This window comes from Theobroma cacao, chromosome 3 (genome assembly GCF_000208745.1).
Source record: "Theobroma cacao cultivar B97-61/B2 chromosome 3, Criollo_cocoa_genome_V2, whole genome shotgun sequence".
In the NCBI taxonomy this organism is placed as follows: domain Eukaryota; kingdom Viridiplantae; phylum Streptophyta; class Magnoliopsida; order Malvales; family Malvaceae; genus Theobroma; species Theobroma cacao.
The window spans coordinates 20,068,129-20,089,742 of record NC_030852.1 but is presented as its reverse complement, the minus strand read 5'-3'; the positions used below and the strand labels follow the sequence as shown (position 1 = coordinate 20,089,742).

The 21,614-nt window shown below is 33.4% G+C and overlaps 1 protein-coding gene and 2 long non-coding RNA genes across 6 annotated transcripts; all 3 read right to left on the bottom strand.

Annotated features, from left to right (window-relative positions):
• LOC108661221 lies at positions 2,166-2,786 on the bottom strand. Its single transcript, XR_001926971.1, has 2 exons — positions 2,482-2,786; positions 2,166-2,346 (listed from the first exon to the last, which is right to left on the bottom strand). It is a non-coding gene; the product is annotated as an uncharacterized LOC108661221 (long non-coding RNA).
• LOC108661219 lies at positions 2,885-3,972 on the bottom strand. Of its 3 annotated transcripts, none has more exons than XR_001926969.1 (3): positions 3,933-3,972; positions 3,277-3,379; positions 2,885-3,023 (listed from the first exon to the last, which is right to left on the bottom strand). It is a non-coding gene; the product is annotated as an uncharacterized LOC108661219 (long non-coding RNA). The 3 variants fall into 3 exon arrangements; XR_001926968.1 differs by having other exon boundaries at positions 3,277-3,396; positions 3,933-3,971; XR_001926970.1 differs by having other exon boundaries at positions 2,885-3,007; positions 3,277-3,396; positions 3,933-3,971.
• On the bottom strand, positions 8,018-20,839 carry LOC18604491 (bifunctional D-cysteine desulfhydrase/1-aminocyclopropane-1-carboxylate deaminase, mitochondrial). Of its 2 annotated transcripts, XM_018118058.1 has the most exons (10): positions 20,545-20,838; positions 20,411-20,476; positions 20,143-20,337; positions 19,948-20,058; positions 19,077-19,168; positions 15,429-15,521; positions 10,945-11,002; positions 10,747-10,860; positions 8,984-9,081; positions 8,018-8,453 (listed from the first exon to the last, which is right to left on the bottom strand). In XM_018118058.1, exons 1-10 carry the CDS (start codon positions 20,788-20,790, stop codon positions 8,249-8,251), a joined length of 1,278 nt encoding a protein of 425 aa, XP_017973547.1. In that variant the 5' UTR covers positions 20,791-20,838; the 3' UTR covers positions 8,018-8,248. The 2 variants fall into 2 exon arrangements, with proteins under 2 accessions (XP_017973547.1, XP_007037068.2); XM_007037006.2 differs by lacking the exon at positions 15,429-15,521 and having other exon boundaries at positions 20,545-20,839.

Below are 21,614 nucleotides of genomic sequence, written 5' to 3'. Positions count from 1 at the left end.
CTTTATGGATTGATCTTGGGTTTTTGCAACATTATGAGGTTATCAATCAAAGTTTGAAATCAGGGGTTTTTAGTAAGAAACTAAATCAATTGCATTGTTTTTAAAACAAGTGCATCATGATTTCCAAATTCTTCCTTCTCGTTTGCTTGTTCCCTTCTTATGTTCACTCACTGAGTTTATACTCACCGTTTTCAACTTCATGTTTTCATATCAAGAGGCAGCCGGTAACTAGGACGAGGTGTCCCTGTAGACTTGTATCCATCTTTTGGTAGGTTTCAATGACATTCAGTAGCTGCACCTTCGCTATGGTTGCTCCACTAGAAGTCTAGAGTCCTTTTTGTCGAACACACGTGCCCTAATGTAAATTGTTAAGACGTGTATATGTCTTAAGCAATAGATGTTTATATTGTTTAATGTTGCCACTATGTAATGGCACGGATGATATTATTTTGAATCATATAAATGTGAATATATGGTTTCGATAGAAAAGTTTTGACATACTCGTTAGTAAGAACTTCGAAATACAATGGTAAGAACGAATGATGAAATTGATGAATGGAGTCACATAGATGGGCTTGCTTGGGCTTAGTGGGCTATGTCCATTGGGCCCATGCGTCGGTCATGGCTCGGGAATTGGGTCGTGACAAATATGCCTTGCATGGGAACTATAATGGGTTGTAGTTATGAGATCCTTATGCATCAAAGTGTAATCTCTGAATGTTCCTGATCAATGTATCATTGAGACTGGACATCAATGATACCTAGAGATTGGTACATTCTATGTTCCTTACTTGAGAAGTAAGCAACCGATACCATAGATTCAAGTATAGAGATACTTGGAACTAGAATGTAGGTGCTTGCCTAAGAGAACAAGTTCATTGAACATGACCCACCATGGAAGTGCATTTGGTATTTCACTCAAATGTCTATGCAATACTTCTCTTGTGTCAATTGCATAAAAACTCCCTAGACTTGAGATACTAGGTTGTCTTATGTGTAGAGTGCTATGCTTTGATTTCATCCTTACAGGTGCCTAACCAAGGATGCCAATATAGGATGCTTTTGGGTATAGCATGAAGCATGTGAAGGCAAATGAGTAGTCAAGATAGGAATCATCACCCCAAGTGATGCAGGGGACATATCCTAACTGTTCTTGGTTGACATTAGCTTATTGAAGTGCTTGGCCAAAGTGACTTGAAGATTATGAAAGGAGTTTCATAAGTTTTTATAAAGCTGATGATCAAACTTTAAGAACGAATATGGAGATCAATAAGAGAAAACATTGTACCATGGTCTTATCATCTCTGGGATATATAATGAAGGAATGAATTACACTAAAAGGCTGATCATTGAAAGGTTGAGTCAAACCATTTTGACTCTTCTAACATTTGGGTGGCCAAGATGGATTGTTGGATCCCAATCTTGGTCTATGAACTCTAGGTAGTTGACTTGATTAATGATAAATTTAAAATAGTTTAAATTTATCTAATTATAAGTTTAACTTAAGAATTATATATTGAGTTCATTACCAACATGTTAGAAGCCTAATGGATCACACACTTAAAATGAATGTTGAAAATAAAATGGGTGAGGTGATTAAGTTGAACTTAATCAAATTAGAAGTTATGAGCTTCTCAAGCACTTTATTAAAATTGTTTAATTAAGTTGTGCTTAATAATTAAATTGTTTAATTAAGTCATTAGGTCTAATTAATTAAATTAAACAATTAAGTCATTAGGCCTAATAGATTAAATTTGTTTAATTAAGTCATTGGGCCTAATTGATTAAAATTGTTTAATTAACTTATTAGGCCTAATTGATTAAATTAAACAAATAAGTTAACTGGGCTTCTTAAGGACTTAATTAAATTATTTAATCAAATTATTGGATCAATTGGCAATTACAAAATAGCTTTGTAATTAGGGTTTAAAATTAATCCAATGTATAAATTGTCACAGCCCAATTTCTGGGCCATGACCGGCGTAAGGGCCCAATGGGCTCAGCCCACCAAGCCCAAGCAAGCCTATATACATGATCTTATACATTAATCCATATTCCTTTAGAATCCCAAATTCGTAATATTCAATTACAATTCCTTTGAAAACAATTCATAAAACTCAATCATGCATTCATAATGGTATCATCAACCATTATATTCATATATAGATTAACAAATGATTCTTAGTATTTCCCACCCAGTATTCATATACACATGGTTAAACCTTGACCACTAGTGGAGTCACTCTGAGCACAGTTGCTAACATTTAGTGCCACGTTAAACCTACCGAGCAATGGATAGGGAGGAGCACCTTGTCCTAGGATCCAATCATCTTTAACTCAAGAAACCTAAAACATGAGTTTTAAAAAAAATATGAGTATAAACTCAGTGAGTGAACATAGGAGGGGAACAAGCAACATTAAGGAAGGTTTTAGAAAGCATGATGTACTTTCAAAAACAATGCAATTGAATTAATTTCTTACTAAAAACCTCTCATTCAAACCCTTGGTCGCTTAGTCACTTGATGATGAAAAACTCATGAACAACAAAGAAGTTGAGAAGTGAGCACTTTAGTAGAATTCAAGCAAGTCAAGCATAATAGATTGACTCTCACCGCAGCGAAAAGGCATTCTCGCTGCAACAAATTTTTGGCCAACTAAAATCCAAGGGGCTTTCACTGCCACCGGAAATATCCACTCATGCCACATTGCACATTAAATTGAACACATTGACAATACTCAAGTTTTCATTATTCATTTCAATCATATTTTATTATCATAAACTTTCTATCACATATACATATAGAAACATATATACACACGTACACCACCCCACTTCATTCATCGTCATGTGCACTCCCTACTCGCACATTTCCATATCATCATCATCATCATCATCATCATGTGCACTCCTTACTCGCACATAGCAAGGTCATCATCAGCTCATGTGCACTCCCTACATCCGCACACGGCTAGAATCCCCCACCGGTCCTCAGCTCATATGCACTCCCTACATCCGCACATAGCTGGGTCATCATCAGCTCATCATTATTCATCAATGCACTAAATATATTTATATACATGCATACCAACATAATATAGGAGCACACGGATTCATCCTTTTACACATTTCACATTTTCACAACATCGAGACATTTTTATCAAGGGCTTGCTCCCCGGCACACAGTTTTAAAGAAAAGATAAATAACATCATTCAAATGTTTCACCTAGATACATTTACATTTCCTAAAGCAAATTTTGAAATGCAAGTTCACTCACCTGGAAACAACAAGATATTAAGTCGCTATTTGTTCGGAGGTGTCTCTAACTATATTCACCGGTCGGTCGCTCGTTATTTACTTCGGCACGCCACCACAGTTCTCTAACCTTATCTTTGCACTTATTAGCAATAATATGAACTCAATATATTTAATTACATACGTATACGGGCAGCACTTTAATCAATTAATCCTTACTCAAATTTATATTTTTTATCCTATCATGAAACCATCTTCAATTAACTCACATCTTAATACATTTTTACCAAAATTACTTATATCCATTGCTTATGAAATTCCTTAGATTATATCACCAGCAACTTATTTATGATGTCACGTGCCTAATTCAACCTTTCTAAATAATTTCTACCCAAATCCATCTTATATTTTCACACATAATCCACATATTGGCAGCAACAATCATTCTCACTTTCACTCGATTATTTCCTAGTTTACATGCAATCGTTATCTATCTAACTTTCAATACTTTGTTTCTTAATCCTCCATCCACAATATTCCCTTTTTATTTCTTTCAAACAACATGCCATACCATCTTAATAATTTTCAACTAGCTTAGGCAAATAAACCCTTTCAACAACCATAATTCCTCACAATATTCAACTAACCGTAGACTTTAAAACATAGTGTTAAGCTTACCGTTTTCCTTTTCCCCTTTGAGTCCTTCATGTACCCATGGGTTTATTGGCTCACATGTTACCAATTTTTCTCCAACCAAGCCAATCTTTGCTGCCACAAGACATTTCTCTTAGTTACTAACTCATTTTCAAAGACTACTCAAGCCAAAAACAAGAATTCCTACCGTTCCTTGCTTGAATCACCAAAACCTCTCTTTTTCTTCCTTTCTCTCTTTTTTCTTTCTTCTCCTCCTAGGGTTTAAATGTGCTGGAAATTGGGGTTAAAGGCTATAAATTTAGTGCTCAAGAAGTTTGGAGAAGAAAGGAAAAGAAAACATGGAAAGGAAAGTGAAGAAAACTTGATTTCATGGTGGATAAAGAGAAAATGGCATGGAAGCTTCAAGAATGGCGTGGAGCATGGATGAAGAGGAAAAATCTGGTGGGGGAAAGGATAAGGTCGGTCTTTGGCCTAAAAAAACAGAGTCAAAGCTTCCTTTGGAAGCTTTGACCAAACTTCACATAAAATTACCGTTTTACCCTTTTTTGTTTCCTTCCATTTTAATTTAGTCCTCCCACCACTCATTTAACTCCAATTTCTTTCTATTNTGAAGAGGAAAAATCTGGTGGGGGAAAGGATAAGGTCGGTCTTGGCCTAAAAATCAGAGTCAAAGCTTCCTTTGGAAGCTTTGACCAAACTTCACATAAAATTACCGTTTTACCCTTTTTGTTTCCTTCCATTTTAATTTAGTCCTCCCAACACTCATTTAACTCCAATTTCCTTCTGTTACCTTCTTCTACATATGTACAAACAAAGTATGAAGTTTACACTCTAACACAGTGTCCCCATAATATTTAAAATATTTATTTGCTCGCGCTATCTTTACTTAATAAAGACACGCGACCCCATTAACGTCATTTTTCTTCAAAATTCTCTCATTCTTCTTCTCCCCCACTTAGATTGACCATATACTCCTTCTTCATGAAAAATTTTGACACTGAATAAAATATTAATATTTTAATATTATTTTATTTCAAAAATTTCCTCGTCTCCTCTTGTCCCCTTGGTACCCAAAATACCTTATTATGTTTCAATTAACTTCCAAATCATTTTTTATCTCACAAATTCTTTTTCGATAAAAAATATCATTATTTTATTATTATTTTCTTGTGTGCGAAATATTTTATCCCAAACTATTCCTTTCATCTTTCATCATTTCTAAACATTATAATTAACCTCAATTAGTATCCAATAAGTTTTATTAGTCACCATATCAAAGTACGAGGTATTATATAAATACCTTTTCATATCCTCCAAACAAAGATGAGAGAGAATGGTTGAAAAATTAAGAGATCGACACATTAGAAATTCCTTTTGTCCTGCCATTCCATGTGTGAAGAAAAATAGTTCTTCATTCACTTGATTTCTTTTGTGTGTTTAGCCCCAATATTTTTGTGTGGATTATGAGTTTATGAAACTCATCTTTGCTAGCACATTGTCAAGACATAGTACTCTCAATTCTTAAAGAAGGATTTTCTAATTCATTGGTGTGGATCACCATTAGAGGCTGCACAAGGATTCCTTAGACAGCTTTGGTTTGCAACAACCGGGTTGAGGTGGTTGAGCTTTTTGAAGGCTGATTTGGTGGTTTAACAAAGGATTCATCAACCTTTGTTATTTAGGTAAGCTTGATATGATCAAATATATTTTATTTTTAATTTAATTCAGTACGTAATTTTGCATGAAAGAGATCCTAAGAAGTTGAGGCATAGTTTAATTTTTTAAATTTATTTCCGCTGCGTTTTATTTGTATTTGATGCATGATCAGCGCTCACCCAACAATTTATACCTAGGTTAAACAACTCCCATAATTGCAACTAAGGGCCCGATATTATAACTCATTATAATATTAACCCAACACTTAATTAAACCCTTTTAATTTAGTCATTGGAAATTAAAATCAAATTAATTTTCTTTTGTCATGTTTGCAATTAAGGTTCTAATATTATAACTATTTATAATATGAACCTTAATCTTAATTAAACTATTTTAATTAAGTCCTTAGAAGTTAAAACTTAGAGCATGATTTAAGTGTAACTTAAATCATCACACTCCCAATTTAATTCATAGTAGAACTTTTGTGTGTGACCCATTAAATTCCTAACAAGTTGGCAATGAAATTAAATTGTAATATTAATAAATTAATTCAATTTCATATACCAAGATTAGCATCTAGAAATGTATCATGGCTACCCAATTGTTAGGAGAGTCAAAGGATTTTTCGACAACCTTTCAGTGTACAGTCTATCAATGTAATTCATTCTCTCATCATATATCCAAGAGATGATAAGAGCATGGTGTAGTGTCTACTCTTATTGACCTCCTTATTCGTTCCTACAGTTAGATCATTAGCTTTATGGAGACTTATGAAACTCTTTTCATAACCTTCAAGTCGCCTTAGTCAAGGACTTCAATAAGCTAATATCAACCAAGAATTGTTAGGATATGTCCCCTAAATCACTTGGGGTGATGATTCCTTTCTTGACCATTCATTTGCCTTCACATGTTTCATGCTATACCCAAAAGCATCCTATTTTGGCATCCTTGATTAAACACCCATAGGGATGAAATCAAAACATAGCACTCCACACATAAGTCAACCTGGTGTCTCAAGTCTATGGAGTATTTACACAACTGATACATGAGAAGTATTGCATAAACACTTGAGTGAAATACCAAATGCACTTCTCATGGTGAGTCATGTTTAGTGAACTTGTTCTCTTAGGCAAGCACTTACATTCTAGTTCCAAGTATCTCTATAATTCAACCTATGAGATCGATTGCTTACTTCTTAAGTAAGAAACATAGAATGTACCAGTCTGTAAGTATCATTGATGTTCAATCTTAATAATACATCGACTAAGAACATTTAGAGATTATGGTTTGATGCATAAGGATCTCATAATTGTAACCCATTACAATTCCCTTGCAAGGCATATTTATCTCATGGACTTCATCCAATTAGACTTATAACCCATTATAATTAACGTCTTATTGATGAAGGAAAACCTCTAATCATTCAACATGAATGATATTGTTGCATGATTGGAATCAAGCCTTAACTAATCTCAATTAGCTGCAAAGCTTATCCCAACAATAACTCCAAAATGAAATAGACAAGTCGACTTTGCTCTTCATGATTGAACCATTTCCAACAAGATTCAATTTCTCTTTATGAAATACCATCGAGTTCCTAGCCATTCTCTTTTGTATAGTCTATAAACTATTGGCTTAGATATTTGCTACTTCGATCTAATCTAATTGTGTGAATATTGTTGCTAGTTTATTTCTCCACTTCAATTTTGAAATCTTTTTGAGGTTTGTCTTTCATCAAATATATATAACCATATCTTAAATTAATTATCTATAATTGTAATGAAATAGGATTATCCAAACCTCTTGCATTCACATTCAATGGGCCACATAGATCTAAATGTGCAAATTTTAGCAAGGTATTAGCTCTTTCACCTTTTCTGGTGAAAGGTGCTTTGGTCATGTTACCAAGTAGTAAGATTCACAAGTTTCGTATGATTCATCAACAAAAGAATACAGGTACCTTTCTTCATATAATTTATAATTCTCTTTCCATTAATGTGTTCAAGTCTACAATACCAAATTAACGATTGAGTTGAATCATTTATTTCAGTTTTTTTGACAACATCGTTGAGCAATTGATTTTTAGGTTCTAAACTGTATAATCCATATGCAAACATCCTGATAACAATAATAAATATCATACTTAGTAATGTTTAGTGAACTTATTCATGTAACAATCACCAACATATTAATTTAAGAGTGCCCATACTTCAATTTATGAGATCCATTACTCACTTCATAAGTGAAGAATACCACCATGTGTCAATCTCTTAATTTTATAAACAGCTAGTCTTGATAAAACATTGATTGAAAACATTTTAAGAATATCAGTTTTGATGTAAAATTCTCATATTTATAACATTTTATAATTCCTTTTGAAAAGAATATGTAATTCCTGAAAACTTTTATCTCACCTAATCAACAATAACAATCATATGAAAATAAAGATCATATGCTTAAATAACATAATTTATCTCATTAGGCTTAATAGATTGTATTATGGGGCATACATTATCTCTATAAAGAGTTGCTTCAATTATTTAACTCAAAATCGTTATGTATCAAAAATAAAAAGAAATCTTAAATTACAATGACAAGTAGCTGCAATTGAGTATAAAAATGTAAATGTACATTTTCCATTGATATGTTAAGTAATACATATGATGCAAGATGGTTTGCTACTCTTAGAACATTTTCCCGATGCCATCTTTCCTCGGAATAGATTCATTTACGTCCATTCGCTGCCAGTTCCCAACCAATGAAGACATTTGGTCAACCTTGTCAAACAACCCAAGGAGTCCACCTGTGTGTATGAAGAGGACCTTTCTCCCCTCCCAATTCTTTGGATTCTCAGCCATATCTTTCATCATTCCATAAGCAGCTTTCCCACTGACCAAAACAGAAAGCTAAATGACAAAGAGAAATCTTCTTTTCCAAAGTAGAACCTGTGTAGATAAATTTAGTCTTGTGCTAATTATCAAACAAGGAAATTTAAATGTTTGATTGGAGGATTAGTCCGACTAGTCCAGCCATTTGATCATTTAATTTACTTATTACATGGCTAGATTGGTTGGCTGTTTCATCAACGGCAGCCATTAACCTAGGCCCATGTAGCTGATATAGGTTTTACAGTATGGCTCGCTCTACTAGTATTTTGAAAATCATCAGATTGTTTTCAACTAAGTTAACTGTGAGTTGCCCTATACAATATAAGGTTGTGACATGAAGTATAAAACCTCAATATCATAGCAACATCTCAGCCATATGAAAAGGATATCAAGAGAAGACATGGTTTCCATTTTCATTGACATTAGGTAAATGACTATGAGAAGTTTCTAGTTGAAAATGGAAAAGTTATTTGAGAAGGAAAATATAAAATGAATCATATGGCATCAATATGTAAAATATAACTTTTAAACCTGTAAACCGGGTCAAGAACAACCCCTGTTGCTGCAGCAATTTCCTTGACAAATTTAAGCTCCTCAGATGTGTTAATTGCATAACCCAGTCCTTTAGCCTGTAGAGAGACATAAATTTTTACAAAATTTTACATAATCCAAATAAAATACAAGTTCATGGCATCTGTCGAATTATCAGAAGAATTAGACTTCAGCTCCAAGAGTTTCACTCCATCTTTTGCATGTAATCAAATAAGAAATAAATCAAATAGGTAGAGCTTACAAAGTGGACCTGATCTATAGCCCACCCAACCGCATGGACCCAAGCCCAATCAACCTAATTTCACTCCCAAAGTAAACAATCTGAACCACCTAACCTAAACCCAAAACCAGGAACCCAAGTCAACCCAAACCTAATCTGAAACTTAATGTCAATTAAATTAAAAAAATGATGAATATATTATAAATTATTATATCCAATATCCACTCGACTAGGTTTGAATTTAATTTAAAAAAAAAAGGACAACTCGAACAAAACTGACTCACAACCCAAACATATTGGAAGATACCTATACCCAAAATGACCAACCTAAACCCGACCAGCCTAATTGCCACTTCTACAAATAGGTGATAAGTTGAAATAAGGTAATGGCTTCTCACAATTACTGGATGTCAAAGCTGCAAAATTTAGGGTTTGACCATCCATTTCCTGGATAATCTAAAGCCTGTCAAAACAACAAGTCCAGCTTCTTCACACCATCTCCTCCCCTGCCGCCCCCCCCCCCCCCCGGGGCACCGCCCTTTCTCTCCTTTTTCATTTTTTTCTTTTGAAAATGAATAACAGATAAATTATTGTCTATATTCCTTGTAAAAGATTTATAAGTTAGAAAATGCTAGAAAATTTAAGCAAGAATATAAATGGCCCACACAAATGTAAACTACTTAAAAATATCTGGAAGTGTGCACAGGGGGCTTATAAAATTGGTTTGATCATGAGGTGTGATCTAATGTGGGGTATCTTGGACTTATGAAACCTATATAGCAGTTTAAAGTCAGTGTGACAGACACTGTCAGGAATTTAACAATGACATTTCCTAATTTTCTACTATAGAATTTTGTGACTTCATATGTTTAATACCAGCAGCTGCAAGCTGATTTCACTCCAAGAATAGTGACTTTTAATGCAACTTGACTAGTCCAAGTCAAGCCTATGCAGTAGACATCATCTCCAAGAATACTTGGCATATTTTAAAATATTTCACTCCGTGTATTAAGGATATAATTGATAAAATAGTACTTATTAGCCCCTTGCAATCCTAATTTTCCTTACCCCCACCCCCACCCCTCCCTCTTTCTTTTTCCTGTTACATATACATGCAGGTTTTGCATCTAAACAGTATTCCAGCAACTTCAAATTTAAAATATACAAAAGATTGCTGATTATCCTACAGTTTTGCTTATGTCCTGGAATGAATTAATGGCCTAGAGCCCACTATAGAACACTGAGCAAACAACACTGAATAGTGTCTCCATCATTACAACATACATAGAACATAGTGTAGGCAAATTACAGAAAGCTGAGTGATTAACTGAAGAAATAATGCCTGAGAACTTGCTACAAGACCACCCACATAAAATGAAGTCAGTCTCCACCCTCAAGCATATGCATATTTCATAACTAAAACAGGCATTTAAATTTAGCACACTCAGCCAAGAAGCATCATTTACATATTTTAAAAGAGAAAAAAAATTAAAAGATCCAATGGATCATGTTAAACACTCACATTTATGATGCTAACAATATCCCGTGAGTCAACACCTGCTTGAAGTCCATCAACCAGGCCTTGAACAAAGTCATAGAAGTAATCAGGATCATCACAAACGCAAAAAGCATGAACCTACATTGTCAGTAGAACATACAAATGATAAATCAATTTGCTTCTGGAGAAATGCAAGTCTTAATAATAGATAAGATTACACACTTTTGCCTTCAATTCTCCAAGCCATGATCCCAATGATAGACCAGCAATTGTACCCCCACTAAACATCAATAAAAGAAAACTGTCACTCAACATTCTTTTTTATCTATAATGCAATTAACATAAAAGCCAAGCCCAAATGATAGTCAACATAAAAGCTCAATTAATTAAATATCACAACTCTAGTCAACCTGCACTTAAAACCACAAATCTCCAAAATGGAAGTCCCTGATCAACATTAACATTCCACCAACTTAACTAAATGAAAAAGAATGCCAGATAAAAAGGAAGTAACATATGTCAACATTACCGCAGCAAGAACAAAAAAGCAATTATAAACCAATTCATATAAAAATATCTCCTGCAAGCGGAAGCTTACAAGTACTCTCATAGATTATTATGAATTAATAATAATTAAAAGAAGCCCCTTCACCAATAAATACTGACATCCCAAAGAGACGACATCCTACAACACTGCCTACAAAAACTCCATTTTAGAAGACTAAAAGACACAGAGCACAAGTATGAGATCTTGTACTTACAAAAGTAGGGTCATACATTGATAACATATGCTAGTAGAATCTATACCTTAAGGTCAAGGTTTATATGACAATCACCATTAATTTCAGTGTTGCAAAATAGGATCTGAAGGATTTTCAGTGTTTGCAAAATAGGATCTGAAGGAGTTCTGAAATAAAGTTCAACGTTGTTTACTTGAGTTGAAGTTTGCTAAAGAATAAGAGAAAAAGAAAGAGAAAGAGATTTAGTAAAAAAGCTTGTTCTTTATGTATGCACGGAAATCGCATTGCATTTACATACATCAACCTAATTAAAAATATAAGTTTAGAAGAGTCCCACTTAATGAGAGTAGGCATAACCTCTTTATAGACTAATACATCCAATCAATGCAATCAATGATGTAACGACATCTCATTCCAACCACTGGTGCTACTCAAGCATTTTAGGGAAACATTAAGAGAGAAAATCCCTTAAGTGACCCTTATTCAAGCTTTGTATCAACATGCCAAAACTTCATACACCATTTTGTGGTTAGAGGCTAATCTAAAGATCCAACCACTTAAGGTTAAGTCCATATGATACCTGAAATTAACAACTATTAGACATGCACATGAGTAATTACAATATACCAAGAATCAAAATCTACAAGCCTAAACAAATCATCTTAAGACTAACTCTTAAGATTCATTTCTTTCTATCACCACTGAATCAATAATATATACTTCTTCTAATTCAATCCCTTTGAATTAGCAACCAATAGGTTGAAATATGGAGATACTTGAACAAACATGTCAAGTACTTGTTAAATGAACAAGTTCACTTAACTTGACCTGCCATGAAAACTTCATTTGATATTTCACTCAAGAGTCTATGGAAACAAATTCTCATGTGACAGTTGCATAAATAATCCTTAGACTTTAGATCATTGGATCATCTTGTTTGTTGAGTGTTATATTTGATACTATCTTATATTGTCCTAGCCGAGGATGTTTAATGGGAAGGATATTAGGTATAACATGAAGCATATGGAGATAGATGAATGATCAACAGACGATTCATTTCTCTAAATTCTAAAGGGAATATCTCCTTACTTCTTGACACGTATTAACTCAAAGATATCCCTGGCCAATGTAGAATGAAGATTCAAATAGAAGTTCTCAAATTTTATTACAGAGTTAATTACTAGTTTCATGAGCTAACATAATTAAGACATTTATAGAATAGATACTAAACCATAGTCCATTTCTTAACGAGATATTAATTTATTAAAGGATTGAATTACATGATGAACTGTGCAATTGAACCATTTTGACATTTTTCAACATTTGGGTGGTTATGACATATTGCAAGGTTGTCAATCTTAATCTATAAGATGAACTAATTAATTAATTTGAAATTAATGATGAATTCAAAGGAGTTTGATTTCATCTAATCCAAATTAATTATTATCCATGTCCAACATTTTAAAAATTTAATGGGTCACAAACATTAAAAGTGACTATGAAAATGGAAAATCATATTGGACTTAATTGTAAAGAAGCTTAAAACTTCAAGGATTTAATTGGAAGGGTTCAATTAAATTGGAGCAATTTTATAAACAGTATAAAAGTTATGCAAATCTTAATAAGCTTAGGATTAGTGAAATTACCTATATAAACAAGTGTTTAGGCCACACCTCATAAGGATTATTGAGAAGAAACTGAACCCTAGCTAGCACTAGAGTAATCTGCCAAACACTTCCCACTCTCCCTAGGAGATTTTCTCACTTTTAACTTGTATGGATCACCGTTAAAGATTGGACACTTATATAGCTTGCGATTTGTGACAATCATTGCATTGGTGCTTGCAGGTTTTGGCATTCAAGGTTACGAACCTTTTTGATTTTGACTCAACAAGGTTTAAAGACATACTAATCGTCTGCCTTGTAGTTAGAATTATCAATATTAATTAAATCAAACATTGATCTTACTTTTGGGAAAAATTTTTAATTTCACAGCGTTAATGTCAATATGATTGCATGATTTCCCAAGACAAACTCTCCACCAAAATCAACTACGATGCCCTTTGACTCTAGAAAATCTTGGGGTTCTCTATTCAATAACCTCTAAAACCTTGTCTAAGGACTTGACCATTCCCTAAGTATGTTCCTTGTTTGGGAAGGTTACCTTTAGTAGATCCTAAAGGCAAGAATATATTTGCAGTCAATTTTATGCACTCAACCTCCCTACTCACCTCATATTTATCCAATGTTTTTACTATTTGGTTTAACTTTTGATCCATACCACATCTTGCATGCTCAATAAAGTCCATTCTTCCTCTAAAAGAGGTCATTCTAGTGGTTAAGGCATCTATTCCTTTTGAGGTAAAATCAAGGCTAGAACACTTTTAGGGAGAAGATTTTAAATTAAAGGCATGAGAAGTTTGAGACATGGTTTTTTATTCTTTTCAAAAAAAAATGCTAAGATAAAAAGAATATAACAAATAATATGAAATTTAAAACTATAATGATGCACATATTCAAGACTAACAAATTTGATGCTTATGACATGTCAGTATGATTAAAGGGATATGGTGCAAGCATAAAAAGGAAACATTTTTTTCTTAGAAATTAGGACAACCGAATTAACTTTGACAAACCTAATTTACTATTTTCCAAAATCAAATACTAGTCAAGTATCATATGGAAGATTTTTCTAGAAAGTGATTTTTGAAAATCTTTGCTTCCTTACTGACTTCTAGGATTTAGAGAGAGAATCTATGAAAAAGCACATCAAATAGGAAACCAAGACATCGAAATTAGCAAAGGAAGTTTTGCAAATAGGTTGATGCAGCAGCAATCAACACTGAAGTGGCAAGTGAAGTCAGCAATTGATGTAGCAAAGTTTGGCACGTAGGCGAGTGTGGAGCATGACATATGACCTAAAGATGCCTTGACTTGACCAGGCATGTGGGGATGCGGGCGTCAACCTTCAACTTTGGTGCTTCACCATCAAGACAAATCAAAGTTGATGACCTTATAAGTGATGTCCATGTATCTTTCCAATGGCCAAAAATCTGTAGATCTAGCTCCAAAGTTGCTTTTTTTTTCTCTTTTCGATGAACAGTGGAAAAATTGGTACTAGTGCTCCTTAAGGTTGTCAATCAGCAACAGGTGACACTTGTGACAGCAACTTATTGGATATCAGATAGTCAATTAGCAGCAAACAATGTTCTCTCCATTTGGGCACTTCTTCCTTTTTTTCATAACAGAACTATTTTTTTTTTTTTTTTAACAAACACGATTGGAATTTTTTTTGACAAATAGAGAATTCTTTTTGTTAGGGCAAGAAAAGATAGATTGATAGCAAAAGCTCTTCTGAGCCATGATACCAATTTGATGTAGAACAAGTAGGGGGATAGAAAACAAAAAACTAGAGGGAAAATTTATATAGATGGAAGCAAATAGGGAGGAAGAAAGGAAAGAATCAATAGAGGGAGAAAATCTCAAATATTAACATCCAAAACTTGATCAAAACTAAACTAACATAGGTTTTTTTTTTTTGGTAATACAGTCAAAGATATCTAAAGTTTTGCTTGGGCCTAATTCCTTCCTTGAATGATCTTAAGGGCGCACTCACTACATCGGCATGGAGCATTCAAGATTTTACTCTCCGAGCGCTCCACACAATGATCGAACTCTAGTTGAAAAGGAAATGAGCTCCTCTCCTTAGCAACTAAACTTACTCGTGTTGATATACATAGGTATGTATAACTAAATCCAAAACCCTAATGAAACGCAAAATACCTAATCTACCCCTGATTAGAAATAAACCTAATAAAATAAAAGGCATAAAGGATTCTTTATCAAGTCTCTTTATTTCTTGTAATGCTAGATATTGTAAAAGATTCAAACCAAAAAGGAATTCATTGAAAGAGAAAGATAAGTGTGCTATTTGGCGCAAAAATGTAACAATTAGGTAGAATAGAACCTGCCACATGCTACAACAATATCATCAAATGTTACTCCGTTGCTTCTTATCTGAAGCTGCTGCTCAATTTCCCTCATTGCCTCGATATAGCCCCTAAACATAGCAAAAATTGTTATCTGTTTGTATTGGATTTAGAAAAGGAATAAAGACTTTAAAAGCTTGCAACCATTAATTAAGAAAAGAAGACGAACAGGGAACTTATATTACAATTTCCTTGAAGAATAAGGCACACAACTTGTTAAGGGCCTAAAGTTAACTCCTTGAATAAAAGACCATTAGTCCTCTATTGGTCCGAAATCCCAACCCCACCCCACACCGCCACCCACCACCCGCCCACCCCCCCCAAAAAAAAAAAACAAATGAAAAAAAACTCTCTCAATTGGTGAATTGACAAATATCTTTCTTTTGCATTTTATTTTACAAGTAATTAAATCATTTGGGAGAATTACCAAAATTCAAGGCAAATCAACTAGTATACATCAGCTTCTAATTTTGCAATTAATGTAATAAGCAGCATTAAAGAATTAAAAGAAAATTAATTTTGCAATTATTCTTTCAAACTTACCATGTTAATCATAACGTTTTGTGAAAGGGAGCCAAAAGCTAATATGAACCTTTTTACTTGAGTAATTTTTCCAACCTTTCAAAAGCCAAAGGGGCCTAAAACCCCTAACAGTCCCCTGGCTTCACCCCTGACAGACAAGATTTATGATTTGTTAAGGATATCTTGGCCATTCCATGAGCAAATTTTTGGACTAAATGGTCATTCCTCATCAATCCTTTCAGGAAATTATAGAGTCATGGGGAGTGGACATGGTGAGTGTGTGTGTTTGTCTGTGTTCGTGTGTGTGTGTGTGTGTGTGTGTGTGTGTGTGTGTGTGTGCGCATGTGAGAGAGAGAGAGAACTGTATGAAGCTATGGGAGAGAGGAGCAAGGTATGAGGGAGAGAGCATGCGACAAGATGACCGACATCAACAACGACAAAGGAAAGGAGGAGATAAAGCTAGATAGATACATGAAAAAAGAAAAAGAATGACAAAACAAATGGAAGAACAAAAAGAAATGATGGGACAAGAAAAATCTCATAAAAATATTATAAAAATTAAGATTGTGATATCATTGATTTAAGAAAACAAAATAAATGTAAAAATATTTGTATAACCAATCAGTGAAACAAAATTTGTTGCAAATCAACTATATAATTAATGTGAATTAATGATGGAAACTTATAATCAAGGTTCATTAGTGATATAAATGTTAAAATCAATTTTAAAATCCATTCATTCTACTTTATCATAAATATTATATGCTTATATGATTATTTGGACAAATTGCATGTTTTATTTTCAAAAATGATATTTAGATTTAATTGAATTACGGTTATTTCTAATAATTTTAAATGTTCAATAAAACACAATATACATTTTATGATTTATTAATAGTTACTTTTGACATAGACAATCATTCTATTCAAGGGCGGAGGGTAAGCCAACACGTGCCCCCCAAAATTTTTAAAAATATTTATTTTTTATATATATTTTATCAATGGCCCCCCTAAAATGTTTGAAAATTTTTATTTTTTATATATTATTAATGACCCACTCAAAATAAATTTTTTATTTAATAATTAATATAAATAAAAAATCAAACAACCTCACAAACCTACTTAACTTTACCCTAATTTAAGTTTCTCTACACCTTTTTCTCCTCTTTTGTGACTTTTTATTTTTATTTCTCTTTTCTTATAACTCACTATTAAAATACACCTTATTCTTCAAAAGAGATTTATGAGCTTGTGAGTTTGGACAAGGAAAGATAGAGATCACCCACCACCATTGTGTAAAATTAAGAAGAGGTAAAATTTTCTTTTACCTTCTTCTTTCTATTTATATTAACTATTATATGAAATCTTGTATTTTGTATTTAATTATTTATATTTTATTCATTATAGTTTTATGTTTTATTTTTTAAGTTTAAATATAAATAAATAAGAATATTGAATGTTGACTATATTGTTTTTTTTTCAGGTTTGATTAAAATATGAGTAAGTTGAAAACAATTGACAAATTTTTTAAAAGAAAAGAGGTAGATCGCTCAAATGATTTTCCTACACTTGAGCCACCAAACCTTAATACCTCATCATCAAAGTTCTGAAGATATTAAGACACTTTCTGAATTGTGCCAGAGATTAACAGAAACAGAAAAGTCAAAGAAATACCACTTGATTGATAGATTAATTCGCCTTATTTTGACTCTTCCGGTTTCTACAGCAACTACAGTGAGAGCCTTTTCAGCAATGAAAATTATGAAAACAATACTCCGAAACAAAATGGATGATGAGTTTCTTACAGATAATTTAATTGTTTATATTGAGAAAGATATAGCCAGTCTTCAGTACAGAGTCAATAATTGATGAATTTGAATCTAGGAAATATCGTCGAGCACAACTTTCTTAGATAACTATTATAAGTTTTTTTTTTATTTACATATTATATAAAATTATTGTCTATTATGAATATTTTGATCGTTGGTTAAATTCAACATATTAGTTTTAAAAATTTTTAGCTTTTATTTTTTTTTGTCTTTGACCCCCCCAACAAAAATTGGCTAGTTCTGCCCCTGATTCTATTCCCCAACAACGCGATCATCAATGGCAAATTTGATTCTTCGAAAATTAACCCATATAGGAATGAAGGCAATTCAAACATTGGTTCAAACTTTTGTCCATTTTAATGAAAAAAAAAACTAAAAAAAATATTGCTACGAGTCATGGGCGTTTCAAAATTTTTTTCTTTTCCCACAAATGAACCTTAGCCATGGTCCATTCATTTTTATCTTAAATAATTCAAGTTATTAAGGCTTTCTTATGGTCTTAAGTGTATATTTGAATCCTGCTCCTAAGTCAAATGATTTTGGGGAACATAGTCCAAATAAGACAAGTTAGCATTTGCCTATTTATCTCTTTAAGGACCTCAAAATACTATTCACCCAAAAAGAAATTTTATTCACCCAAAAAGAATTGCTTTTTATTATATTTTGCTTTTATTAAAATATTCCAACAACATTCTCCCTTTGATTCCAACCCTCTTTCAAGATTAAATCTCACAACCCTTACTAATTCTTACATACTAACCATAATCCCCTACCTTAGCCATAAACCTAAGTTTCCTAATTTTCTAGCCCTAACCATCATAAACCCTAAGTAGGCATCTTCCCCAAATTTGTTCCAACATCAACCCACCAACACTTTTGCTAGAAAATGTGATTTAATAGAGGATGGAGAACAATAAAATAAGACCACAATTCTGCTGAATTAATTTAGGATATTGTCCTATAAGCATACTATGATTTCATACGATCTATGTAAGGAGCTACGTGTAGTCTGAAAAGACTTACTGGTGTTGTTGTATAAGATTTGCAGCATAACTAAAGATACTCTAGTGCCATGGTGAACTTTCTCATAGGTTCTGCCACTTATCAGCACAAAATTTACTGGACCTCAAAATAGGGGCTATAGAAAAATTAGTTGGTAAAAGGAAACATATAGTGATATATGATATTAGGTATTTTATATAGTTTTCAAAGAAAATAATTCAACTGCAGATGACATGGGATAGAAAAAGAGAAGAAACTATGACCCAAGCTTACCAGGTTCCCAAGGAGTTTGATCCACCAACAGGAATAACATATGGCCTCCTGCCTTCCTTTAGCAACTTTTCTTTCAAAACATTAGTGAGGGCCTGATACCAAAAGTTTCATAATAAGCAGAACCAGCAAACCGCATATCGCAATAGTACTGAATTATCAATTCCATCACATAGAAAATGGATCCTACAATCCAAAAGCAGCATAGTTTGGGACATTTAGCTCAGAAATATTCTCAAGGAATCATTAACAAGCTCTTATTTCAGCCATCTAATAAAGGCAAACCCAAAATCAAACTGCTAGTTCAACTCAAAATCCATGTCAAAGGTCAAAGAATCTAACTAGCATAAACTGAGAAAGAGAAAAATATCATCATTAGAGGGTAACCTACCTGCAACTAAATAGTGTTTAGATGTTATTTTGATAAGAAGTAAATCAGCTTAGGTCCATATCACAAACTGACAAACAATTAGCAGCATGTATTGGCAAGCCAACAATGTTGGACAACATGTAGCAACACTAGCGAAAATAATAATAACAAAATAAAAAACATTATCTATGAATATGAGCAAAGAGTTAAATTGTGATGGACGCTGTATGCCCCACTCTGCAAAAAATGAAAATCCTAATGCATTGGCATAAACAATAAGTAGATCTCTTCCTTTACAAGGACAGCAGCTTTTCTCTTTCTGACAATCCAAATCCACATTAGCAATAGCCTATAGAAAGACCTATTTGGTGCCTTAATTGGAGCATTCTGGCATTCTCAGGTCCTACCCCAAAGTAATTACTAATTAGGTGGAGGATACAATAACGATAGAAATAACTAATAATAGCAAGACCAAATAGTGGCAATAAAAAGTCAGAAACTAACAACACTCCCTATTCGTGCATATTCTTCTTTTGAAATAAGTTGAATATGAGCTCCGACAAAACGCTCCACCAGCAGATTGCCTGTCAATCCAGGATCCTGATCAACAAGAGCCTGCAACAATGAACAGGTTAAGCAAAAGAGAAGATCGTTGCTTAAATAAATATCAGAAAGGCAAAAGAAACGAAATGGTAGAACCTTAGCGGTACGGAGTATAAGATAGCAGTCAAGATTCAAATACTTAGCAGCAACCGCAGTGGCACGGCAGTGGTTGCTTTGGATGCCACCAATTGTGATGATGCAATCAGCACCCTGCGCCACTGCTTCGGCCATTAAGAATTCCAATTTCCTGACTTTGTTACCGCTCAGTTGCATGCCTGAAAGATCGTCTCGCTGCGTGAAATGTAACCGTCAGCGCCAAACAGCAAAAGCAATAGCAAATAAATAAAACCACACCCAAAATTACCTTCAACCAAACCTCCGTGTTTTGGGGCAAATTAGGCAGATTCCACTTGTGAATTGGAGTAGGAAGCTGCAAAACAACAAAAAAGATTGGATTGTTGGTGAGGAAATGAAAATTAAGCTAAGTTACCCACTTACATGACCGAGAGAGAAGACGTGGGAAGGGATGGGTCTGAGATGGGAGGCCCAGGAGGGAGGAGAGTACGGCTTCTTGCCAAGGAAATCAAAGCTTAAGGCCATGGCTTTGGGGGCGTCGTCGTTAGTTTCCGTTTCCGTTGCTTGAGACTGAGAGCAATAGATTTTAGGTTGTCTAAGGGCGGAAATAGAATGGCCGAAAGGAGGGAGGGATGATCGGAGTAAGGTTAGCTTAGCTGAGCACAACATGTCACTTCCTTTTCTAATTAATTCATCCCTTTTCTGTAATAGATTTATATAAAATACAAAAAGTAAAAGTTTTTGGTACTCTTGCAGGGCCTAATTGAATGATATCTATAAAATGGTACATCATTTTATAGATATTTATAATTTCTTATATTTATTTCGATCTAACTAACAAAAGGTTTATACTTATGAATAAAATTAGAATATTTTGTGGTAAAGTTGTATAAAAGAGCTTCTGTGCATGTTATATGATGCTTGTTTTTGCATATCTTTTCGATGGTAGAGCCTGTGGTCTTTGTATAAAAATTAAGATTGTAGTGTTCAATAGATCATGCTGCCCATAGACAAAAAAATATAAGGCAGTGTGGAACATACTTTTTACTAAAATTCCACAATTCGTTGGTATCAATAGCTGGTCAAAAAGTCTTCAGTGAAGCTGCTCTTTCATCGCTGTATTGTTGTATTGTTTTGGAGGATCCTCGGCATGGGAAAAAAAAAAAAAAAAGAACTTAGGCATAGTACAAAGCTTATCATCAAAGGAATGTAGTTGAGGAAGATAATAATATTAGGTAAAAAAAAATACAAAAACAGAAAGCAAATGGTAAGGCAAAAATGATGAAAATTTAGATATTAAATAGTTATGTACATGTAGTTATATAAGGTCTTAAAATGGTTTGTGTTTTAGTTGATCATAAAATAGTTATCAAGGAAAACATATATGATCGTAATCTACATATGAGAAATTATGATCATTATTAGAAGTATGATCTATAAACTAAGAAAACTATTTAAGAAAATTAAATGTTAAGTGTGATAGAGTCTTGTAA